Source organism: Harmonia axyridis, chromosome 5 (genome assembly GCF_914767665.1).
Source record: "Harmonia axyridis chromosome 5, icHarAxyr1.1, whole genome shotgun sequence".
Taxonomy (NCBI): Eukaryota; Metazoa; Arthropoda; class Insecta; order Coleoptera; family Coccinellidae; genus Harmonia; species Harmonia axyridis.
In genome coordinates, this window is record NC_059505.1 from 7,652,969 (window position 1) to 7,671,971 (window position 19,003).

At 34.1% G+C, this 19,003-nt stretch overlaps 1 protein-coding gene across 4 annotated transcripts in view; it reads right to left on the bottom strand.

Annotated features, from left to right (window-relative positions):
• Positions 1-19,003, bottom strand: part of LOC123680430 (leucine-rich repeat-containing protein 15-like) — a 150,396-nt gene that overhangs the window by 30,735 nt on the left and 100,658 nt on the right. For all 4 annotated transcript variants that reach the window (XM_045618328.1, XM_045618327.1, XM_045618326.1 and 1 more), the window contains exons 3-5: positions 15,641-15,920; positions 13,995-14,217; positions 8,807-8,943 (exon numbers count right to left, since the gene is read on the bottom strand). In XM_045618328.1, the coding sequence (XP_045474284.1) occupies positions 8,807-8,943; positions 13,995-14,217; positions 15,641-15,920 (640 nt within the window). The remainder of the gene's footprint in view (positions 1-8,806; positions 8,944-13,994; positions 14,218-15,640; positions 15,921-19,003) is intronic.

A 19,003-nucleotide genomic window follows, 5' to 3' on the forward strand; every position in this document is an offset into this window, starting at 1 on the left:
TATTATGAACATATAGGCACATTTCCATAGCAAGCAACCATTCCAACAAGTGCGATTTCTATCAAATTTCGTTTTAATTTATCACTAAAGGAAATATGAAAAGATTATGGAGATTTTAATAATTGACAAATACAATATCCTACATATATAACAATCGAAGAAAATACAGTGATTTAGAAAATAGTTTTTTTTCACTCGGCAGCAAAGCGGATAGACTGCCTTGGCTGAATTCCTTAGTCTCGCTACGCTCGGCTATGAACTCAGCTGCGGCAGTCAATCTACTACTTTGCTGCCTAGTAAAACAAAACTTTTCTCTAAATCACTGAATTATTAATGAAATTAATTAAATATTTCCATAAATATCTATCAATATCTTTCGCATTGATAATGTTGGTTGGCTGAACTGTTTTCTGTATTACAAATTTGACAGAAAATAGATAAATCTGTGACAGAAGAGTTCCGAGTAGCAATATATGTATTATGATAATGAAATATAAACTTGAAAATGAGATATTGCTGCACGATTGTGTTCTACAAGGTGAGGCAGAAAATCGAGAAATGTTTCTGGAATCAACGCATGAACGAACGATCACTCGAAATTTTTTACCAAGTCATCGCCCTACTCGATTTATTCGAACCTCTTCACTTAACGTAGTTTGCGAAACATCGGTATATAATCGAATATTGTCTATGCTCTTGTGATATTATAACTGATTAATATTTTTTGACATTTTTATATTCGTGTTCAGCAGACTATGCCATTTAAGTTCTTTCTCAAAATCAGTGCTCATTTGTGAATATTGAGGGGCATTCAACAATAAAAGGACATTATTTATTTAATGGACTGTATTCATCGTATTGTTGACTAATTTGAAAGTGGTACCAAGTGCCTGAAAGGCGAGTGCCGCAAACACACGAGTGAGAAAAGGACTTTCTCTGGAAATAGTATAATGAGCAACAACATGTGGAGAAAGTCCTATTCTCACTCGTGTGTTTGCGGCACTCGCCTTCGCGAGTGGGGAAAGTCCAACTTTTCTCACGAGTGTGGAACTCGCCTTTCAGGCTCGTGCCGCAAACACACGAGTGAGAAAAGGAATTTCTCCGGAAATAGTATATTGTGCAACAACATGTGAAGAAAGTCCTTTTCTCACTCGTGTGTTTGCGGCACTCGCCTTTCAGGTTCGTGCCACAAACTTCCACACTCGTGATAAATGTTGGACTTTCCCCACTTGTTATTGCACAATATACTATTTCAGGACTAGTGAGAAAGTGATACTTTCCTGAACGCTGAAAAGAAGTTAACTAGGACCGGTTATCGAACAGAGATATAGTATTCTAAAATAGAATAATTCAATTTTTTCGTGTTTTTGGGAAAGTATTGAATTCGAAACGCATCCAAAGAGTATATCCCAAGCGATCAACTGTTCGTCAGACGATAGGAGAATTTAGAGATAATAGAATTGAGAATGAAAACGATGATCCCACAAAAATGTTTTCCTTGCCCGAGACACCCTATTTCCCATTATCACAGCATCCACACACGTTCTTTGAGAAAATGATACCTGGAATGCCAATTAAGTCCTCTGCAAATAACACGGAGACAAGGACGTATATTAATTTCGAACAAGGCGAGAACGACGCCGACAATTTCGTGCCTAGAACTTTTATAAGATCATCTGTTGCCCGCACAGTCCAATTAGAGGGAAAGCTCATTTCGCCCACATATTCTCCCTGAAATCGGGTCACTGTCAGAGAAACACATATTCGAAAGGGTTAATGTGGGTTATACCTGATGAAATTCTACACCAAAAACTTAATGAAATAGAAATTTGAAGGTACTGAATAAACAGGGTGAGTCAATAGTGTTCGATGTGTCCATAGCTCTTGACACTTTTGTGGTAGGAGGATTATTCAAGTTTTGGCGAAATAGACAGTTTCAGCGCATGAGCAAATAACACAGGGCAACAAAAACATTTTTTTTTTGGTGCCTGGGATTTTGGAGCTGATTTGAACCATATTTGAGATGCTAAATCTGTTTTTCTCTATCAGCTCTACTTTTTTAGATACATCAACTTATCTACCAATGTGGGTTTAATTCAGTATATTCATTATTGAGAGTCCTAAAATTATTATATAGTTATTAATTTATTTATTTCAGAAATACAGGATTCAAACAGAAGAGAACAAGTCCAAAACAGGATCCACAAAAAAAAAAAAATAAAGTAATGTAATATAGGTACAATGGTTTTGTTATCAGTCTGTAATTGAGTTAATTCCAGGTGAATCTTTAAATAGTGGAACCATTGCCTATCAGGTATCTGAACTGACCCTTTTAATTCCCTTGGGTAAGTAAGAGAAAAAATCATACTTAGGTAAGTAAGAGAAAAAATCATACTTCCTCCGTTACATATAAAGTTGGGCTTAATGAACCAATTTTGAAAGACTCTCGATAAGAATGGGTCATATTTTGCATATGTAGAGGTAAAAATGCATCAGTAGAGTACAGAAAAATTCAAAGCAGGGATATTTGTCGGCCCACAAATAAGACAATTAATTAAGGATCCTGCCTTCAGGGATTCAATGAATCAAGGTGAACGAGAAGCTTGCACAAATTTTCTTGGCAGACATAAAGCTCAAAACTAGGGTGCAATATGAGGATTAAAATACACTATTTAGGTACACAGCCACTTTGACCGTTTTCAGAAAATTTAGGAAACATGAGTTAGGAACAAGGTGAAAGATTCCACAAGTTATGGAGGACCGCTACCAAGGAGTTCAGAAAGGGACTGTTTAAAAAAACATTCAAGAATGTCGCGTTTTTTTCGTTTGTGAGTACGACATAATATTGTATTTTGTATAACTAAACTAATAATTTCGTATCTACTTTTATTTACTACACTTACCTACGGATATGAGTTGAAATAAAGTAACTTATATTTCTCTAAAATTGTATAAGTATCTTGAAAATTTGAGCTACTAGGTGAAAATAAATACGTTATTTGAATTTAGGAAATCAAATTGATATAGAATCAGCTTAAAAAACCTCGACAACAAATCAGTTGTTTCCCTGTGTTGTTTTTGACTCTACAGGTATATTGGTTATTGGAAATTATTAGGTATCATTTGCCATTTGACGATTTCTCTTAAACCTAAGAGACCCAAAATATCATAAGCGTAATGGGAGGAGGTTATTGGATTCACAACCCCCTATTAGTCAAAAGAAATAAAATATATTGTGAGTAAAAACTAAAAAAAAAATTATGAAAAATTGAATGATTTTTTTTGAAGTGGGGTAATCCCAACCATGAGTCAACTCTAGTTACGCCAATGCAAAATAGAGAAAAATCGTTCCATGAGAATAATAAATGAGTACATGATCATATGAAAAATGATGAGGTATGTACTGATGTATGGCAAAAAAATTTCTTTTCACAAAGAAAACTCCTAACGATCTCGGTGTTATTACCTTCACAATAATTTATCAACACTGAATCATTAGGTACAGTGAAACCCCTCGGTGAAATATTTATGACCGGGTTTTTTAATGAGATGAAGGAAATAATAAACCTCTGAGTAAAATTCGTGGCGTTTTTATGGAAATAACAAGAGATAAGATAAAAAGAATTATGGACAGAGGTAGGCAGTAACTGAAATAAATTTCCATGGCATCAATTTGCTATAAAAACATTCTGCCAGCGAATCTTTGTTTATTCTAGCTACTCCAGAGAAATACTCATTCTTTTCATCTTCCAAGGAATATTGCAAAATGAGGGGGAAAGAATACCTTTTTTTTCCAGATGAAGAAGAACATGCTTTAAATTAGACATTTCGCATAATGATAATAACAATCCTACAAATTTCTCCGAAGCTTGGTAGATGGAAAGAAAATAAAACGGGTAGTAATTTTTGTAATTTCTTCATCCAAATAATCATATACGACGTTTTACTCAGACATTTTTTGATGGTCCCGTAGATTGCCGTAATTCCTAATAATCAATCGACAAAATAACGTCGCCAATCTGAATAATTTCATTATATCAAATGATAGGGTTTGACTTACTGATGACGAATTTTTGCTCAAACTCAATTCTGTCCGTCCCTAAAGCTGTAAACATGAATATTTCCCTCCTGTCAAAAATTCTATGTATATGGAGAACAATTATCGAAAATTACAGCGATAATTGCATTGTAGGAAGCGAAACTGCACTGCGATAATTGTTCTGTTCATAGATGCATAGTTTCTATGCATCTTACACAGTTCGAATCTATGGCAATTCCATTCTAAATCAGTTTGACAAGTAATGTAACAGTTTATTCGGGAAATATTCCCCCGAATTACACTCGTGCATCAAAATTACCGGATAATTTCGCATTCCATCGTGTTTTCTTTGAAAAACTGCATTCGGTCATTTTCATTTTTGGAGAAAGAGCCCGACACCGAAGGTGGAGGGCTCTTTCTCATGCAGTTTTTATGACAACACGCTGTCATGCAAAATTATCGGTAATTTTGATGCACTTATGCAATTACTCACGATAATTGCATTGTAGGAAGCGAAACAGCACTACGATAATTGTTCTGTTCAGAGATGCATAATTTCTATGCATCTTACACAGTTCGAATCTATGGCAATTCCATTCTAAATCAGTTTGAGAAGTATTGTAACAGTTTATTCGGGAAATATTCCCCCGAATTACACTCGTGCATCAAAATTACCGGATAATTTCGCATTCCATCGTGTTTTCTTTGAAAAACTGCATTCGGTCATTTTCATTTTTGGAGAAAGAGCCCGACACCGAAGGTGGAGGGCTCTTTCTCATGCAGTTTTTATGACAACACGCTGTCATGCAAAATTATCGGTAATTTTGATGCACTTATGCAATTACTCACGATAATTGCATTGTAGGAAGCGAAACAGCACTACGATAATTGTTCTGTTCAGAGATGCATAATTTCTATGCATCTTACACAGTTCGAATCTATGGCAATTCCATTCTAAATCAGTTTGAGAAGTAATGTAACAGTTTATTCGGGAAATATTCCCCCGAATTACACTTCTGCATCAAAATGACCGGATAATTTTGCATTCCAATGAAGATGAACTCATGCAGTTCTTATGACAACACGCTGTCATGCAAAATTATCGGTAATTTTGATGCACTTGTGCAATTACTTATGATAACAGCCTAGAAGCTTGAATTTTCCATGGGTAGATTCAAATCTAGAATGTCGCGAAGTTCGTTAATGAGCAAAATTCAACAAGGATTCCTTGAATACCGTTTGAAATTTCGTGAAAAATTTCAATCCGATCACCTAATCAAACCAAGAAGAATATTGGAAAATAAATGTCCAACATTTCGCGATTACATATCCAATCGTGTTGAGATTTTGCGTTTAAAATACATAAAAAATAAATATTTCAAGCTGTAAAATTTCGTATGAATAGCGACATCAGAATCATTCAGGTGGAATATTGAAATATAAATAGGTACTTTAATATTTCAGTGACAACATATTTGATCGGGTTGAAATTCTGCTTGTATACAGGGTGTTTCTAAATTGGAGGTGAAAACAAAAATGACATTTCGGGTCATTTTGGGAAAAAAATCCTATGAACATGGACCCGCAAAACGCTTAGTTTTCGAGATACAAGGCGTTAAAGTTTGATTTTTTTCTCAAAGCACATTCACAAGATATTGAACTTAAATTTGGCACAGATATTCTAATTAAAAGTTTTCATCATGTGATATGCTGATTTTGAATGTAAATCTAGAGATTTACACTTCTTTCCCCAAGAACTTATTTTGATGGACCACTGATAGTTTAAAGATATCTAAAAAGAAACTTACAGTACTACACTTTTTGGTTTCTTGTAGTTTTGTCTTATCTGCTCATGATTTCGAGAAAAAAGAATTAAATCAATTCTCTAGTAATCCTCAGGAAATTTAAACCTATTATAAATATCCAGTAGGTAAGTTGTAATGAATAAATTCATCATAAGTTTTGGTACTTATTTATCCAATTTTTACAAAAGATTAATAAAGATTCGATAAACTGGCTAGTATGATCATCACATTAAACTAGGACTACAAGAAACACCCTGTATCTCGAAAACGAAGCGTTTACGGGCCTATGTTTATAGGACTTTTTTCTTGAAAATATCTAAGAAATCTCGGATTTTCCTTTGTACCTCCAATGTACGTAGAATTGGAATTCCAAAATTCGTTCAAAATTTCGTGTCAAAAAGGGCATCAGAATCAATAGAAAATCTAAAAAAAATTGGGGGATGTACTGTCGAAGCTTTCAATTACGAATTGCTTCTGAATCCACCGTACTCGCTAGATCTGGCCCCCAGCGACTTTTTCCTGTTCTCAGACCTCAAAAGAATGCTCGCTGGAAATAAATTTAGCGCCAATGAAGAAGTAATCGCCGAAACTAAGGCCTATTTTGAAGCGAAAGAAAAATCCGTACCTACTACAAAAATGGTATCGAAAAGTTGGAAGATCGCTATAATCGCTGTATCGCCCTCGAAGGCAACTATGTTGAATAGTAAAATCGAATTTTGACAAAAAAATGTGTTTCATTTGCCTGTTGCCTGTTGAATATAGTTTCTAGGTTTTTAAGAGCGCAGTTGGCAAATGAATCACGAGCGCTTGAAAGCTCTCGACTTCACATCAATGCATTCTTCATTTTACCAATATTACTTTCATTTTGTCATTTCTCATTCTCCCAATTAAGAAATGGATGTTTGATATTCGAATGGTCTTTTAAAGTTACTCTTAACTTTTACTCGTAAAAGAACATTCTGCACGCCATAGCGTCTTAAAAATCCACTTAATCTACGATATCGCGTTCATAAAGTTAAAAAACCATTTCCGCAAAGAAAATTCGGATATTTTCAAGTTGTCAGGTCTTTTACGTAAATCTCAAATGAGAGTAGAACCGTGAGTTCTCATTTGGTTAACGAGTTCCGAAGTAGATCGTTAAATCCAACGTAATTAGGAAAGAAAGCCGTTCCCTTAACGACTATAAATCCCCAGATTTCTTATCGCATGAAACTCCGAGATGAAAATGAATCCGAGAAAAAATCCGATTTCTTGTTATAAACTCCAAAGAGAAATATGGACGGGAGATAGTAACATTCCATCTTATACACATCAATTCCAAATGCTTGTGGATTTTCATTAGAGCACGAGTAATATACTTTTGAGAATAATTTATAGTTTTGCTACACTACATTGACCCCTCTATGTATTTTGAATAGAAAAAGAAGAAATGCTATTATAATTAAAGCGAAATATATTCTGTGATATAAAATGCAACACAAAAAAGGCGTTGGAATTTTTTGAGCAAACTTGGCAAAAATGTCTATAGTACGGTCAAATATGTATAAGGCGGAGCAATATAAACAATATAAATGGTAGGGTTTGCGCAAAGGGGAACTCTTATTCGTCATACTGTCATAAGTCTTATCACTCGTTTGTACCTTACACAGTACCAGGATCGTACTAGCAACTAGCAATGTAAGTAGACCTTCATTCGTTTATCGTCAACATTTAAAAATGGGTATGACAAAATGAGTAGGTATAGAAATTGAAAAAAACATGTGGCGACTTTATTACATTGTGGAGCCGTCTACATATAGAGATTGTAGTTGTGAATCTTAGTGGAAATGACACCGAAGGAAATTCGGAATAATTCTTTTATAATTTTTCGCGTATTCAGATCATTCACATTACTTTTGTATATTGAATTTAATTTATATTTATGTTTTGGATATTCTGAGATTGTTTCTATTTAGGATCATTAATTTTTTTTGCATTTTGTGCATGATAAGGTTGAACAAGTTATAATTTATGAAATAATCATTTATTGATTAGAGTCAGCATCAACCAGAAAATAATATTAAACTCTCTGCAATTGTCATTTAGAAGATCTATGACTACCTCTTGTCTGTTGTAATCGCTTTATCTGTAAATAAGTACTAGAGAAAGCTTTTTCAATAAGCCTACGGTTCCTAAAATGCAATTTTTGTGGAATAAATATATAAGTTTTATGTTTGTAAATGAAAAAAAATATGAAAATTGCGTCTGTCTTCATGTTAATTTAGTTATCTAATTCATATACTGTTCACTCAATCTGTAGTGTTTTGGATGAATTGATTTTTCTTCGAATTTGTCTATCATATTTTATTAATTTCGAATTGTATTTCAAGACAGAAAAGGATATACGAAGAGATATATCAAATAGTGAAGGTTTTGGTACAACGATGTAATAATTTTATATTATATACTGATAAAACTGCTTCCTCATCGATATTACCTTGATCACATTGAAAACTCAAAATTTCACTTTTAATTTGTTATTATTGACAGCTCAAAGACCTTCGAGGTTTATTGAAAACTGAACACAAACCGATTCAGTGCCGTACCCAAGAAAATATTGAACATTTACATTGTTGAAAAAAATAATCTTCCCAAATACAACTCGTTCTTAAAATTTTATCAGATAATTTTTTATTCTCATCATTCAAATTTGTTTATTTGAGGCAAAAATATTCAAAAGTAATCGAAGTTAGATCAGTTTGTTTTCATATGTTTTCCAAATAAACAAGTTTTCGCGGAAAATAAAAATTATCGATAAAGTTTCAAGCACTTGTGGTATGACCTTTGATAATTATTATATTTTATTATGTTGATATTTCCGTAATTATAGAATTGAAGATTTTCCGTTAAATTATGAATTAATTGTATGAATTCTTAGTGAAATATCCGAGTGTATATTTTCACACGAGAAAATCATTCTTACCTTCAAAATCCCCTTCGCTTATCTGGGAAATCCTATTCTCTTGGAGTTCGAGCTTTTTCAGCATATCCAAGGGAGCTAGCGCCTTTTGTGGTATATCCGTCAGACTATTTCCACCCAAATTCAGTCGCTTCAGCTTTCTGGAAGAGAAAAAAACGATTTCTTATAACAAAAGGATGCTGGAATGAATGCCAAAGAAATAGAGACAATGAACATGATTGTCTCATCTAGATTGTCGAAAAAAAAAATGTGTAGTAAGTTTGAGAATAGAACAAATCAATGATCAATGGATGAATAAAATTTCATCCATGAATCCTTTGATCCAATTTATGTATTACTAACAATTATTCTGATGGAAACTTATCAACGTTACCTATATTATGGGAAATGTAATTTTCAATATTCAAAATTTTGTAACTTTTATCCACACAGTAGTAATTAATCATGTCATCTACCTCTAAGCTTTTAAGAAATATTTTGAATGATCTTCACCATAGCTAGACGAATCAAGAGGTTTAAATAATGATAAATATATTTTATTCTTTTTCAGGAGAGAAAACACTATAGAAAATATCCAAAAATATATAGTTATGCATACAATAATAATAATAAAAACAAGCAAATTAGTAACTGAAATAAAAAAGTTCAGTAACAAAAGATTCAGATTTCCATTTTGAAGTGGAAAAGTTCATTGTAATGTTCTGCTGAAATTTAATTGAATAGCCAATATGGTTTCAATTGGGCATATGGTGAAATGAAAAAATGAAGGGGTGAAAGAGGTAGTTCCAATTCAATGAGACTCATTTCATCGAAACATTTCAAATTATGGCCTAAATTAGAGCAGGGCTTTATCATAATTAGATTATAATTCAAAATGATCATTGAAATGAGCTCTTTCCACGAAAATCCATCACTAAATTAATATTTTGAAAAAAAAAACAACTCGATGGATGCTTTCTCGAATTTCTCAGAATTGGAAACTCTGTGGTACTCAGAATAAGAGAGAAAGGCCAAACATATGTTATATATTCGAAATCAGGGGAAAAAGGGCTAGTCAAATATATAAAAATATACAGGGTGTTCCATTTGGAAAAATGAAGTTGCTATCAATATGTGGCCCACTATGTATACAGGGTGAGTCTTTGACTTGTACATATATTTTAACCGAAGGTTCTTGAGGTCAAAAGAAACACTTTTTTCATTTACCATTTTTTCCGATTCGGCCCTGTTAAAAAGATATAGCCATTTTAAATTTTCAAAATGAGCTAATTCACCCCTGAAAACCGGAACACTGAAGTTTTCTCAAGCATAAGATATACCTCTTGAACCTTGGAAATAAGGTACTAAATTAGAAAAACCATCATAAACTCACGTTTAACATTCCATTTGTTGAACAAAGTAGTGTTTATAATCAAATAAATGAGTTATTCCAATTTCGTTGACGCTAAAGATTAAATATTCTTCTCTTGATTTCTATTTCATTTTCGATAATTATAACGAATTGAGCTCGCTACCACCCATATTAGCTCTGATACTCATATCCATTCATTCATTATATTTCATTTATATGATATCGTTGTTTATTTTTCGTGCAAGAATTAACCTTAAAATCTCAAATAAATAATATTCATCTATGAAAGATCTAACACAGACTATAGTAATCTGTGGTTTTAAGTTTGAATTTCAAATTTCGAGTGATGCCAAATATAAACACAGCAGTTCGGTTCGAATAATCTATGTTCTAAGTTCTAACCTAAAATTTTCATTTACAGTTTACACTGTTATTGTTATAAGTTATAAGATATTTGTTATGAAATGAAGCATTTGATTTGTTCCAACTATCTCATAAAAATATTGAAATGCATCAATATTTTTGAAACCATCAGTATGAAAATATGGAAATATGTAAAATATTCTGGCTCTGTAATCAATGGAAAATGTTAGACTCCACTTGTAATCAAATTTGTTGTTAATGTGTACCTACATTATAGCCAACTTTACTACTTAATTCATCTTGATTTTGGCATTGAAAATAAATGAGAAGTATTCAATGTAAATATCCACAATAGAATATTTGGTTTCTTTCAACTCACCTAATTTGTTTTCACATTAAAACAATTATGGCCCTCTTGGAAGTATGTCAATCATAAGCTCTTAGGATGAATTTATGGAATAGCGAAAGAATAAAAGTATTCAATCTCAATCACATGAAAATTTGTCTAGTATGTACCTAGTCTTAGTGATATGTTTCGATGTGAGTTTGAATGAGCCGAAGAAGAATACAGTATTGTTCGATAGCAGCAGTCTTTAGTGGGATATTGATTGTTGTCATTATAATGGGACTATTTTGTGAAAACTTTTTTAAACATGGGTTTTATGAATAATCTGGACTTTTCAAAAAGAATGTTGATTTTAGTGAAGTATCTTCTTATTATCAGAGCTGTGCCAAAGCTCAGTGATTTTTAATCAAATCGAGGAGTTGAGGTGAGCTTATTCAAATAACTTCATTTTCAAACTAAGTTGGCTAGTACTTCAATTCTTAAATCTGAGACATGACTTCATAGTAAATATTCATTTCTGTGGTTTTTTTTCCACAATAGAACAGAGTTGCATTCAGCCAAAGTACCCAATTTTTTGAATTTCACAGATAATTTTTTTTTTTTAAGATCAAGTTATTCGAAAACGGTGCTTTGTACGAGAAAATATGAAGAATACTTTTATTTTTCAAATTAGCCAAATATTCTTCAATGAACGTTCAAATTACTATTAAGAGTTGGTTTCTTCGAATTTCTGGTATTTTTATGGTATGTTATGTTCATAACAAAGAAACAGAAGAATGTGTATGGAATCTGGTGTTCGGAGAAGATGTATCACATCAAAAAAAAGCTATATTTCAAAAATCATTTCCTTCGATACAACCATTTACGAGATATAGCCGAAAATCACATTTTTTTAACGATTTTCAACAGCCTGTATCTTTTTAACCGGGCCGAATCGGAAAAAATGGTAAAGGAAAAAAGTGTTTCTTTTGACCTCAGGAATCTTGGGTTAAAATATATGTACAAGTCAAAGACTCACCCTGTATATTTCGTTTTGTAACTCTTCTAGAAACAAAGTTAAATGGGGGGTCAAATTAAAAAACCCGGTACCTTTCGTTTGTGGGCCTCTATACTGATAAAAATTTATGTTAAAGTAGTAACGAATACATTCAACAATTCTATGGTCACCCATAAATTATTATTATCCCCATCAAGCCCATAATCGATAGACCCACAATACATATCTCATAGTTAATCACATCTATTGTCTGAAGTTTGTCCAGTCTAGCGTAGTCAAATTTATTATATTATCCACAAGTTGCATGATGGTACCATGTTTATGATCAGTTCAAGGAAAATTATGAGCTACTCTCAGTAGTTCATCCGAACTATTTCAGAGCCATTGTTCCTCCAAGCTCATGAGATGATTAGGTATTGTTGCAGATAAACCCTTCATTTAATTGATTTTATTCCGAAAACATTGAATGTTCTGATAAAATATATTCAATTTGTGTTTGTTCTCATCTTCATTCACATGTTGCCTTCAAGACTCACCTCCAGGCAACGAAAAAAATTCGAAGTGATTGCTTTTTCAGGTTAAAGCTCTGGTTTCTTCAATTTTTGTCTCATATTTGCTGGTATGGTGACAATATAAGATTTGTTCTCATCAGTGTACTCTGAGAAATCAATTTTGACGTCCAACGGCTCGAGGTAATTTTCCTTCAGATGATTCTCAACGGACGCAGAAGTGCTTTAAGATCCAATTATAGAAATATAAATCGAAGCCTCTCAGCACCTCTGAGCTTGTAGTTATCTTTTATTTCTTGTTAACACCGCAAGTTATTTAATTTTTTTGCGTCGACTTATTGTTGTGAATCCATTGGAGCATCTCTGGTTTCATGTCTAAGATCATTTGTTCCATGGACCTTATGCATTTTATATGATACAATATCTTGGGAAGTTTGATAGGATTTATGCAATATGCATTTTTGTTTTTTCATGTTCTAATTAGGTTTTTCGACGTGAGCGCTAGTCGGATTTTTAAATTGAAGCTAATACCATTCGAGGTTACTATTTGATTTGTGATTTTCACTAAATCGTTATTGCTTTCTTGTTGAGTCATCCAGAAGCTAAGTCTCCTCGAGAAGTTTCATTATATGTAATATAAAATTTGACGCTATCTTTCACGCAACTGGCTGCTTTTTGAATTGATCACTATTATTTAATTGCTCGAACTTTGTGAGCTCCAATAGCCAATACCTCTTTTATATGGAGAAGAGTTGCAACAAATCTTTAATAGCCAATACATCTTTTATAAGGAGAAGAGTTGTACAAATTTTATTATTATAATTATTTTTATAACCCCTTTTTTAATATCAATTAAATTGTCCAAACACTATCTGACGTACTACAACAGCCACGATTGAGAAGTGAAAATTCATCTGGTACACAATTATTAAGCATATTCAGAGGAATAAACTCAATCTTCATTGTGGAGTAGCATTGGAAGCTGAGCAATTTCATGAAATCTTACGACTAGGGTGATTCTGATTTTTCAATTCTTAGGTATTGTCTCTTGAAATATTTTCATTCATAATTTTTGTCAGTAGTTGGATCTGGAGAGTTCTGATGAGGTGATAAATATGTGCGAAATTCCTCATTTCCTAAAATTTTTAATCGATGCTAAGCTGTCAGAGAACGCCTAAACAAATATTTGCGAATCTACTGAATGATTTCATATCCTCCAGTTTTCACCTTTCAAGACCTTGAAAAAATATAATAACGATTCCAATTCAATGTTCTAAATTGTAAATTTTAGGTAGCTGGGATTTCTTCAACTTCAATACTGTATTCCTTGATATCGTCAAAGAATTCATTCATCAGATAGATAGATTAGATAGTCTCGTGGATTGAATGGCATATTCAACTAAAAAAAATTAGCCAATTTCTCTTAGGAATTAAGGTGATTCCCGAAAGAAATAAAGTGTCAAATAACATTTTGAGTTTCTAGCTAGCCTTGTGATTGATTGCGATCCCACATTATCTGATCATCCAAACCTCTGTCAAAAATACGCAATGATATCATCTCGAAAAACAACAGGAAAACACTATAAAACCATAACGCCATATCCAATAAAATGTTTTATACTCACTTCTCCAATCCAACGAAAGCCTCCGAATCAATAGATGTTAGTTTGTTTTCATACAACGTGAGTATTTCCAAAGTATCAAGTCCCTGAAATGCCTTGCCGTGTAAACTGCTGATTTTGTTGTGGTTCATGTTCAGAATAAGAAGCTGATGAAGATTCCTATATGCGGCAGAGGGTACGGTGGTTAAGCTGTTTTGTGATACGTCAAGCTGCGTCAACATTTTACCTGAAATAAGACAAAATATGTCATTTAGCACACAACCTTTCTTTTCCTGATGCAATAAAGAACAGGTTAGAGCTCGTGGTATTTTTTTAATTTAGTTTAGAATATTTATTAGTACGCATGAGTATTTCCAGCACGGCGGACTCCAAAATATACACGAAAAAGGTCTACTGTAAACCCTGTATTAGCCTCACTTACATCTACACGTGAGGAAATGCAGCCTGCTCAAAGCAATAAGAATTTCCCTCAATGAAAGCTCCTACATGAAAACTGGGTTGGATTCAAACCTCTTGGCAAAACCATCGGATGATATGCCAACCATCTTCGATTTTGAAACGCCCTTTGAAACTGTCATAAATGACCGTCCTAGTGTAATAATTTTCGTTAATTATTTGGACAAAACGTCATCCATATGGTTTACTGATAGATCAAAATCAGAGAGAGGTACTGGCATTGAGGTGTATGGAACTAAACTAGGGACCTCTAAAGCCCTGGGAAGTGAGCCCTCTATTTTACAGACTAAGATACTGGCTGTTTACATATGCGCTCAGGAGTGTCTTAAAATGAACCTCAAGGGGGCGCATGTCTACTTCACTACGGACAGCCAGACCACGCTGAGATCCCTGGAATCGTACTTCCAGGGGTCTCTGTTGACCTGGGAGTACCGTAACACCATAAGCAACTAGCCAGAGGCAATAAAGTGACTCTACTATGGGTACCAGGGCACTGTGGTGTTGAAGGAACCGAAAAAACCGATGAACTTGTAAAAAGTGCATCATGGTTAACATCTGCTGGACCTGAGCCTTTCGGTGGGCTAGGAAAAGACCAATATGAGGCGGCAGTCCAGCAGTTGAAGTTGAATAACAAGATAGCCCACTGGAAAAACACTCCTGGACTTACTCGGGCCAAGAACTTGATGATTTCACCTACCTACGCCAGAAAGCTCTTGCAGCTATCACGTGCCGAACTTCGGGTGATGGTGGGACTGCTGACGGGGCACTGTCGGTAAAAACATCATTTGTACCGTATGGGAAAGTCAGCAGATAAAATTTGTAGGCTCTGTGGACCAGAAGCAAAAACAGCTGAACACATTGCATGTCCATGGCCTAAGAACCATTCATATAGGGAAGCCGGTCCTGTATACCCAGGAGGTAACGGCTAAGGCCCTAAGGAGGTCAGTTTTATCAACGTCATTGACGACCTCATTGGGTTTCCATGAATGAGTAGGGTAGAGAACAAAATACCTACATGGTCGCAGTTCCCGGAAGGCTTGCCGAGCCACAACGACCCCAGTTCAAATAATAATAAGAATAAATCCTGTATTACTTTTATAAAACATAACCGACTGTCTCAACTTCTGAGTTTAAGAAGAAGCTAGGAGTATGACGAAAATTTTTTTTTTGATAATTAAAACTTTGATCTTTACCTATCGAACTCAGGGAGGACTCTTCGACAACAGACAGACTGCTGTTGTGAATCGTGAGGTGTCGTATGTCCAGCCCTAGAAACACGAATCCCGGCAGTTTCCTTAAGTTGTTGTGGCGCAACTTGAGGTAGAATATTATCAGGGACTTCCTCTTCAGAATGCTCATCGCGTCCACGATGTGCTGCTGGTCGGTGAACTCGCACAAGATGTCCAGGCCATTCTTTTTCGTCATACACAAACATGGTGACATTTCTGTACGGGAGGGACATTGCTGTTGTACCTGAAAAGAAAATCGTAATTTTTATTCATTCATTCATATTACAAACACCAAGTAATTATTACTAAAATCTTCGAAAAATTCAATCTGAAATCGAAAAGAAAACCGTAATAATTTTAGTGACAACAGATCTGACCTAGTTAGAATTTTGTGTGTATATACCTAATGGGCACTGGTACGTTGATATAACGTTGTGAAATGTTTGGGTAACCAACCGTTTATCAGATTACGTGGGAAATAATATTTATATGACGCGGGAAATAAATATTCTATCAATATTGAACGTCGTTTTCAAACGTATGAATACGGTATTATTACGATATCAACAGAAATGTTGATGAAATGCTCAAATATATGAACAATTGTTTATATATTTCAGTATTTTATTGATATAACCATCAATATGGCACTCAGTGATCTCTGCCAAATGCACCTTCCATTTCTACAGCGGAGAACTTTGCCTGAAGGAAATGAACTTGAACCTTATAGCACGCGGTGTTCTTATGTGGTCACTCATCAGTCCTCGACGCTGCTTGGCTTCACTAATCTAACGTGAACTGGCAATTTCAGAGTGTCATGGGTAACTTTGCTGGACTAGCAAAGAGTCACTACAAATGTATAAGTGAAGTGTATCCGAAAAATATATAAGGGGTAATTCTGTGACGAAAATTAAGGTGGGTATTTGGTATGAAATTTTTTGAGAAACCTCTCCTTGAAAAAGTTCCACCCCTTCGAATATTAACAAAAAAATTTTTTTTTTCATTTTCCATGTAGGTATAGCTAAAGACAAGAAACTTGGTAAATATTATTTGTTAATGAAACAATACATTCAATGAGCAAGATCTCTTTTGTAATACCTCGAGAACAGTACGATGTGATCGATTCGAGTTATTCCTTATTCATGAAATAGTTATAGTTATAGTTTTTTTATTAACCTTTCACCTCTATATGCCGATATATCAGTGAAAATTGTAGCCAATTCGAATGGAGACGAATAAAGGTCATCTATCATCCTGTTCTCATCAACTGAAAATTCAACTTTTTGAACCCTTTTCCGAAAATTGAGGGAAATAATAGAAACACAATAATTTCAGAGCCTTCATTCGAACTCACAATTACCATATATCACAATAATTCAAATAGGGGGGATCTCTCTAATTGAGGTCATTTCCGACAAAATCAACAGCATGTTTCGATGCTCGTGAAGCTAAACGTCAACACGCATGATACCCTTTCATTTAATCTGTTATCACTAAATTTTCATTCCAGCCCTCATATATCTGAAAAAATATGCAAACAGTGGACGAATACGCTCGAAAATCGGATGTATCATGACTCTCTTTTATGCGATGGGGTTGTAAATAGAGTTTTCAACATGATAGATGACCCCCGATTTTTTGTACAGAACAGGAACCATTTATCTCCATCAATTGTAGACGTGACAGTTTCTTTACTACATCCGCAAAGTATATTGTGATCAGGGTAGATAAATAATAAACCATGGATGAAAAACGATGAACACTGTACACATCCCGCAAATATTTATTTTCTTTGTCCTCTCTTCGTGGCTTCATGATATTACGCGATTAATTGAGATTGTTGTTGATATAATGGAATTGAGAAATAACGTGGCTTTCAGCTATGATCTAATTGGATTTTCTCTAGACGTTTTGTCAACTACTATGTCAGTTATTTTCAGATCGTAGATTGTAATTCGACACTGGATGTCGATTGTGTCCGGATACTATAAGAGCATGTTAGTCGAAATTTGAAAGTATACATTGGATTCCATGGGAAAATTCTTCTCTTAACATCTTTTATGAGGTCAGCGCACACATGAGTTAGTAATTTGTCTATTGTTATCCCAATTATTCACAATTTTTATCGTCATTGTGTTTTTATGGTCCTTCCAATATTATTTTCTGTTGAATATCCAATTGTTTATTAATTTCACTTCACAGGTAGCTCTGCATTAAATGAATGCATCCATGGAAGATAGAGAATTCAAACAAAATAGACGATATGCAAGATGGTCCACATAAAACAGCATCGGACGTCACGTCTAATACTAAGAACTTATTCTCATACAGAAATTCTCCCAAATATTGAAAGGTATTACCCACGAATGAATATAGAAGTCAGTCAAAATAAACAAACATTCGAAGAACATCAACATATATGAGAAGAATCACCAATAGTTTATAGCGTCCTGCGTCTGGTTAATAGATTATGGAAGTATGAACTACATAGCTTTGTTCATTCCTGTGCAGCCTGGACCATTGTCTGTCGTTGTCATTTTGAGATTGAATCAACAATACTAACAAGATCAAACGACTTTTGACAGAATGAAAGAGTATTTTAAAATGATGCCATTGATTGGTCAATTCTTCGTGTAGCGCCACCTTAAGGAAGAAAAGGGACTCATGCCGAGCCGAGTCACTAGAATTTTTAATCAGTTAAGACAGAGGTTAAGACACCAGTGTTTTAGAGATTTCTGTTCTTTTCAATTTATTTGATTCTTCCTTCAGAATATGATTCATTAATCTCCTAAGAAAATATTATAAGAAAACAAAATTCAAAATGTTCATTCCTTGAAAATTGAACAACACATAAACATGCAATTGCAAACATGTATTGCGGTGATGATACTGAATTTTTGGCGCAAAGTCCTAAAACTAATGAATAGGGATTCATTAAGTCAAATAGCTTGATATATTAATCAACTACTTGACTTGAAAACCAAGCTCGTGACAAACTTACTTGAACTTGACTTAATTTGGGATATTTATTGCTTCATTTGATATCAACCTAGTTGATATTGCTTGAGTTCGATACGCACAAGTCGTACAGCATATATTTCTGCAAGCTCGTACGCGCTTAGACAAAATGATCATCTTCAAAGGATGAATAGGTGAATTTGACATCGATCTCCTGAGTTTATTCAAGAAATCTCCTATAAATCGAACAAATGCAATGGCTTGGCGTTATGAAAGAGAAACATTTCTGAGTGAACCATGTGCGGACAGTTCTGAATATATTCCACAATAATGGAAGAAGTACGAAAACTTTTTTCCAACTTTGGCTAA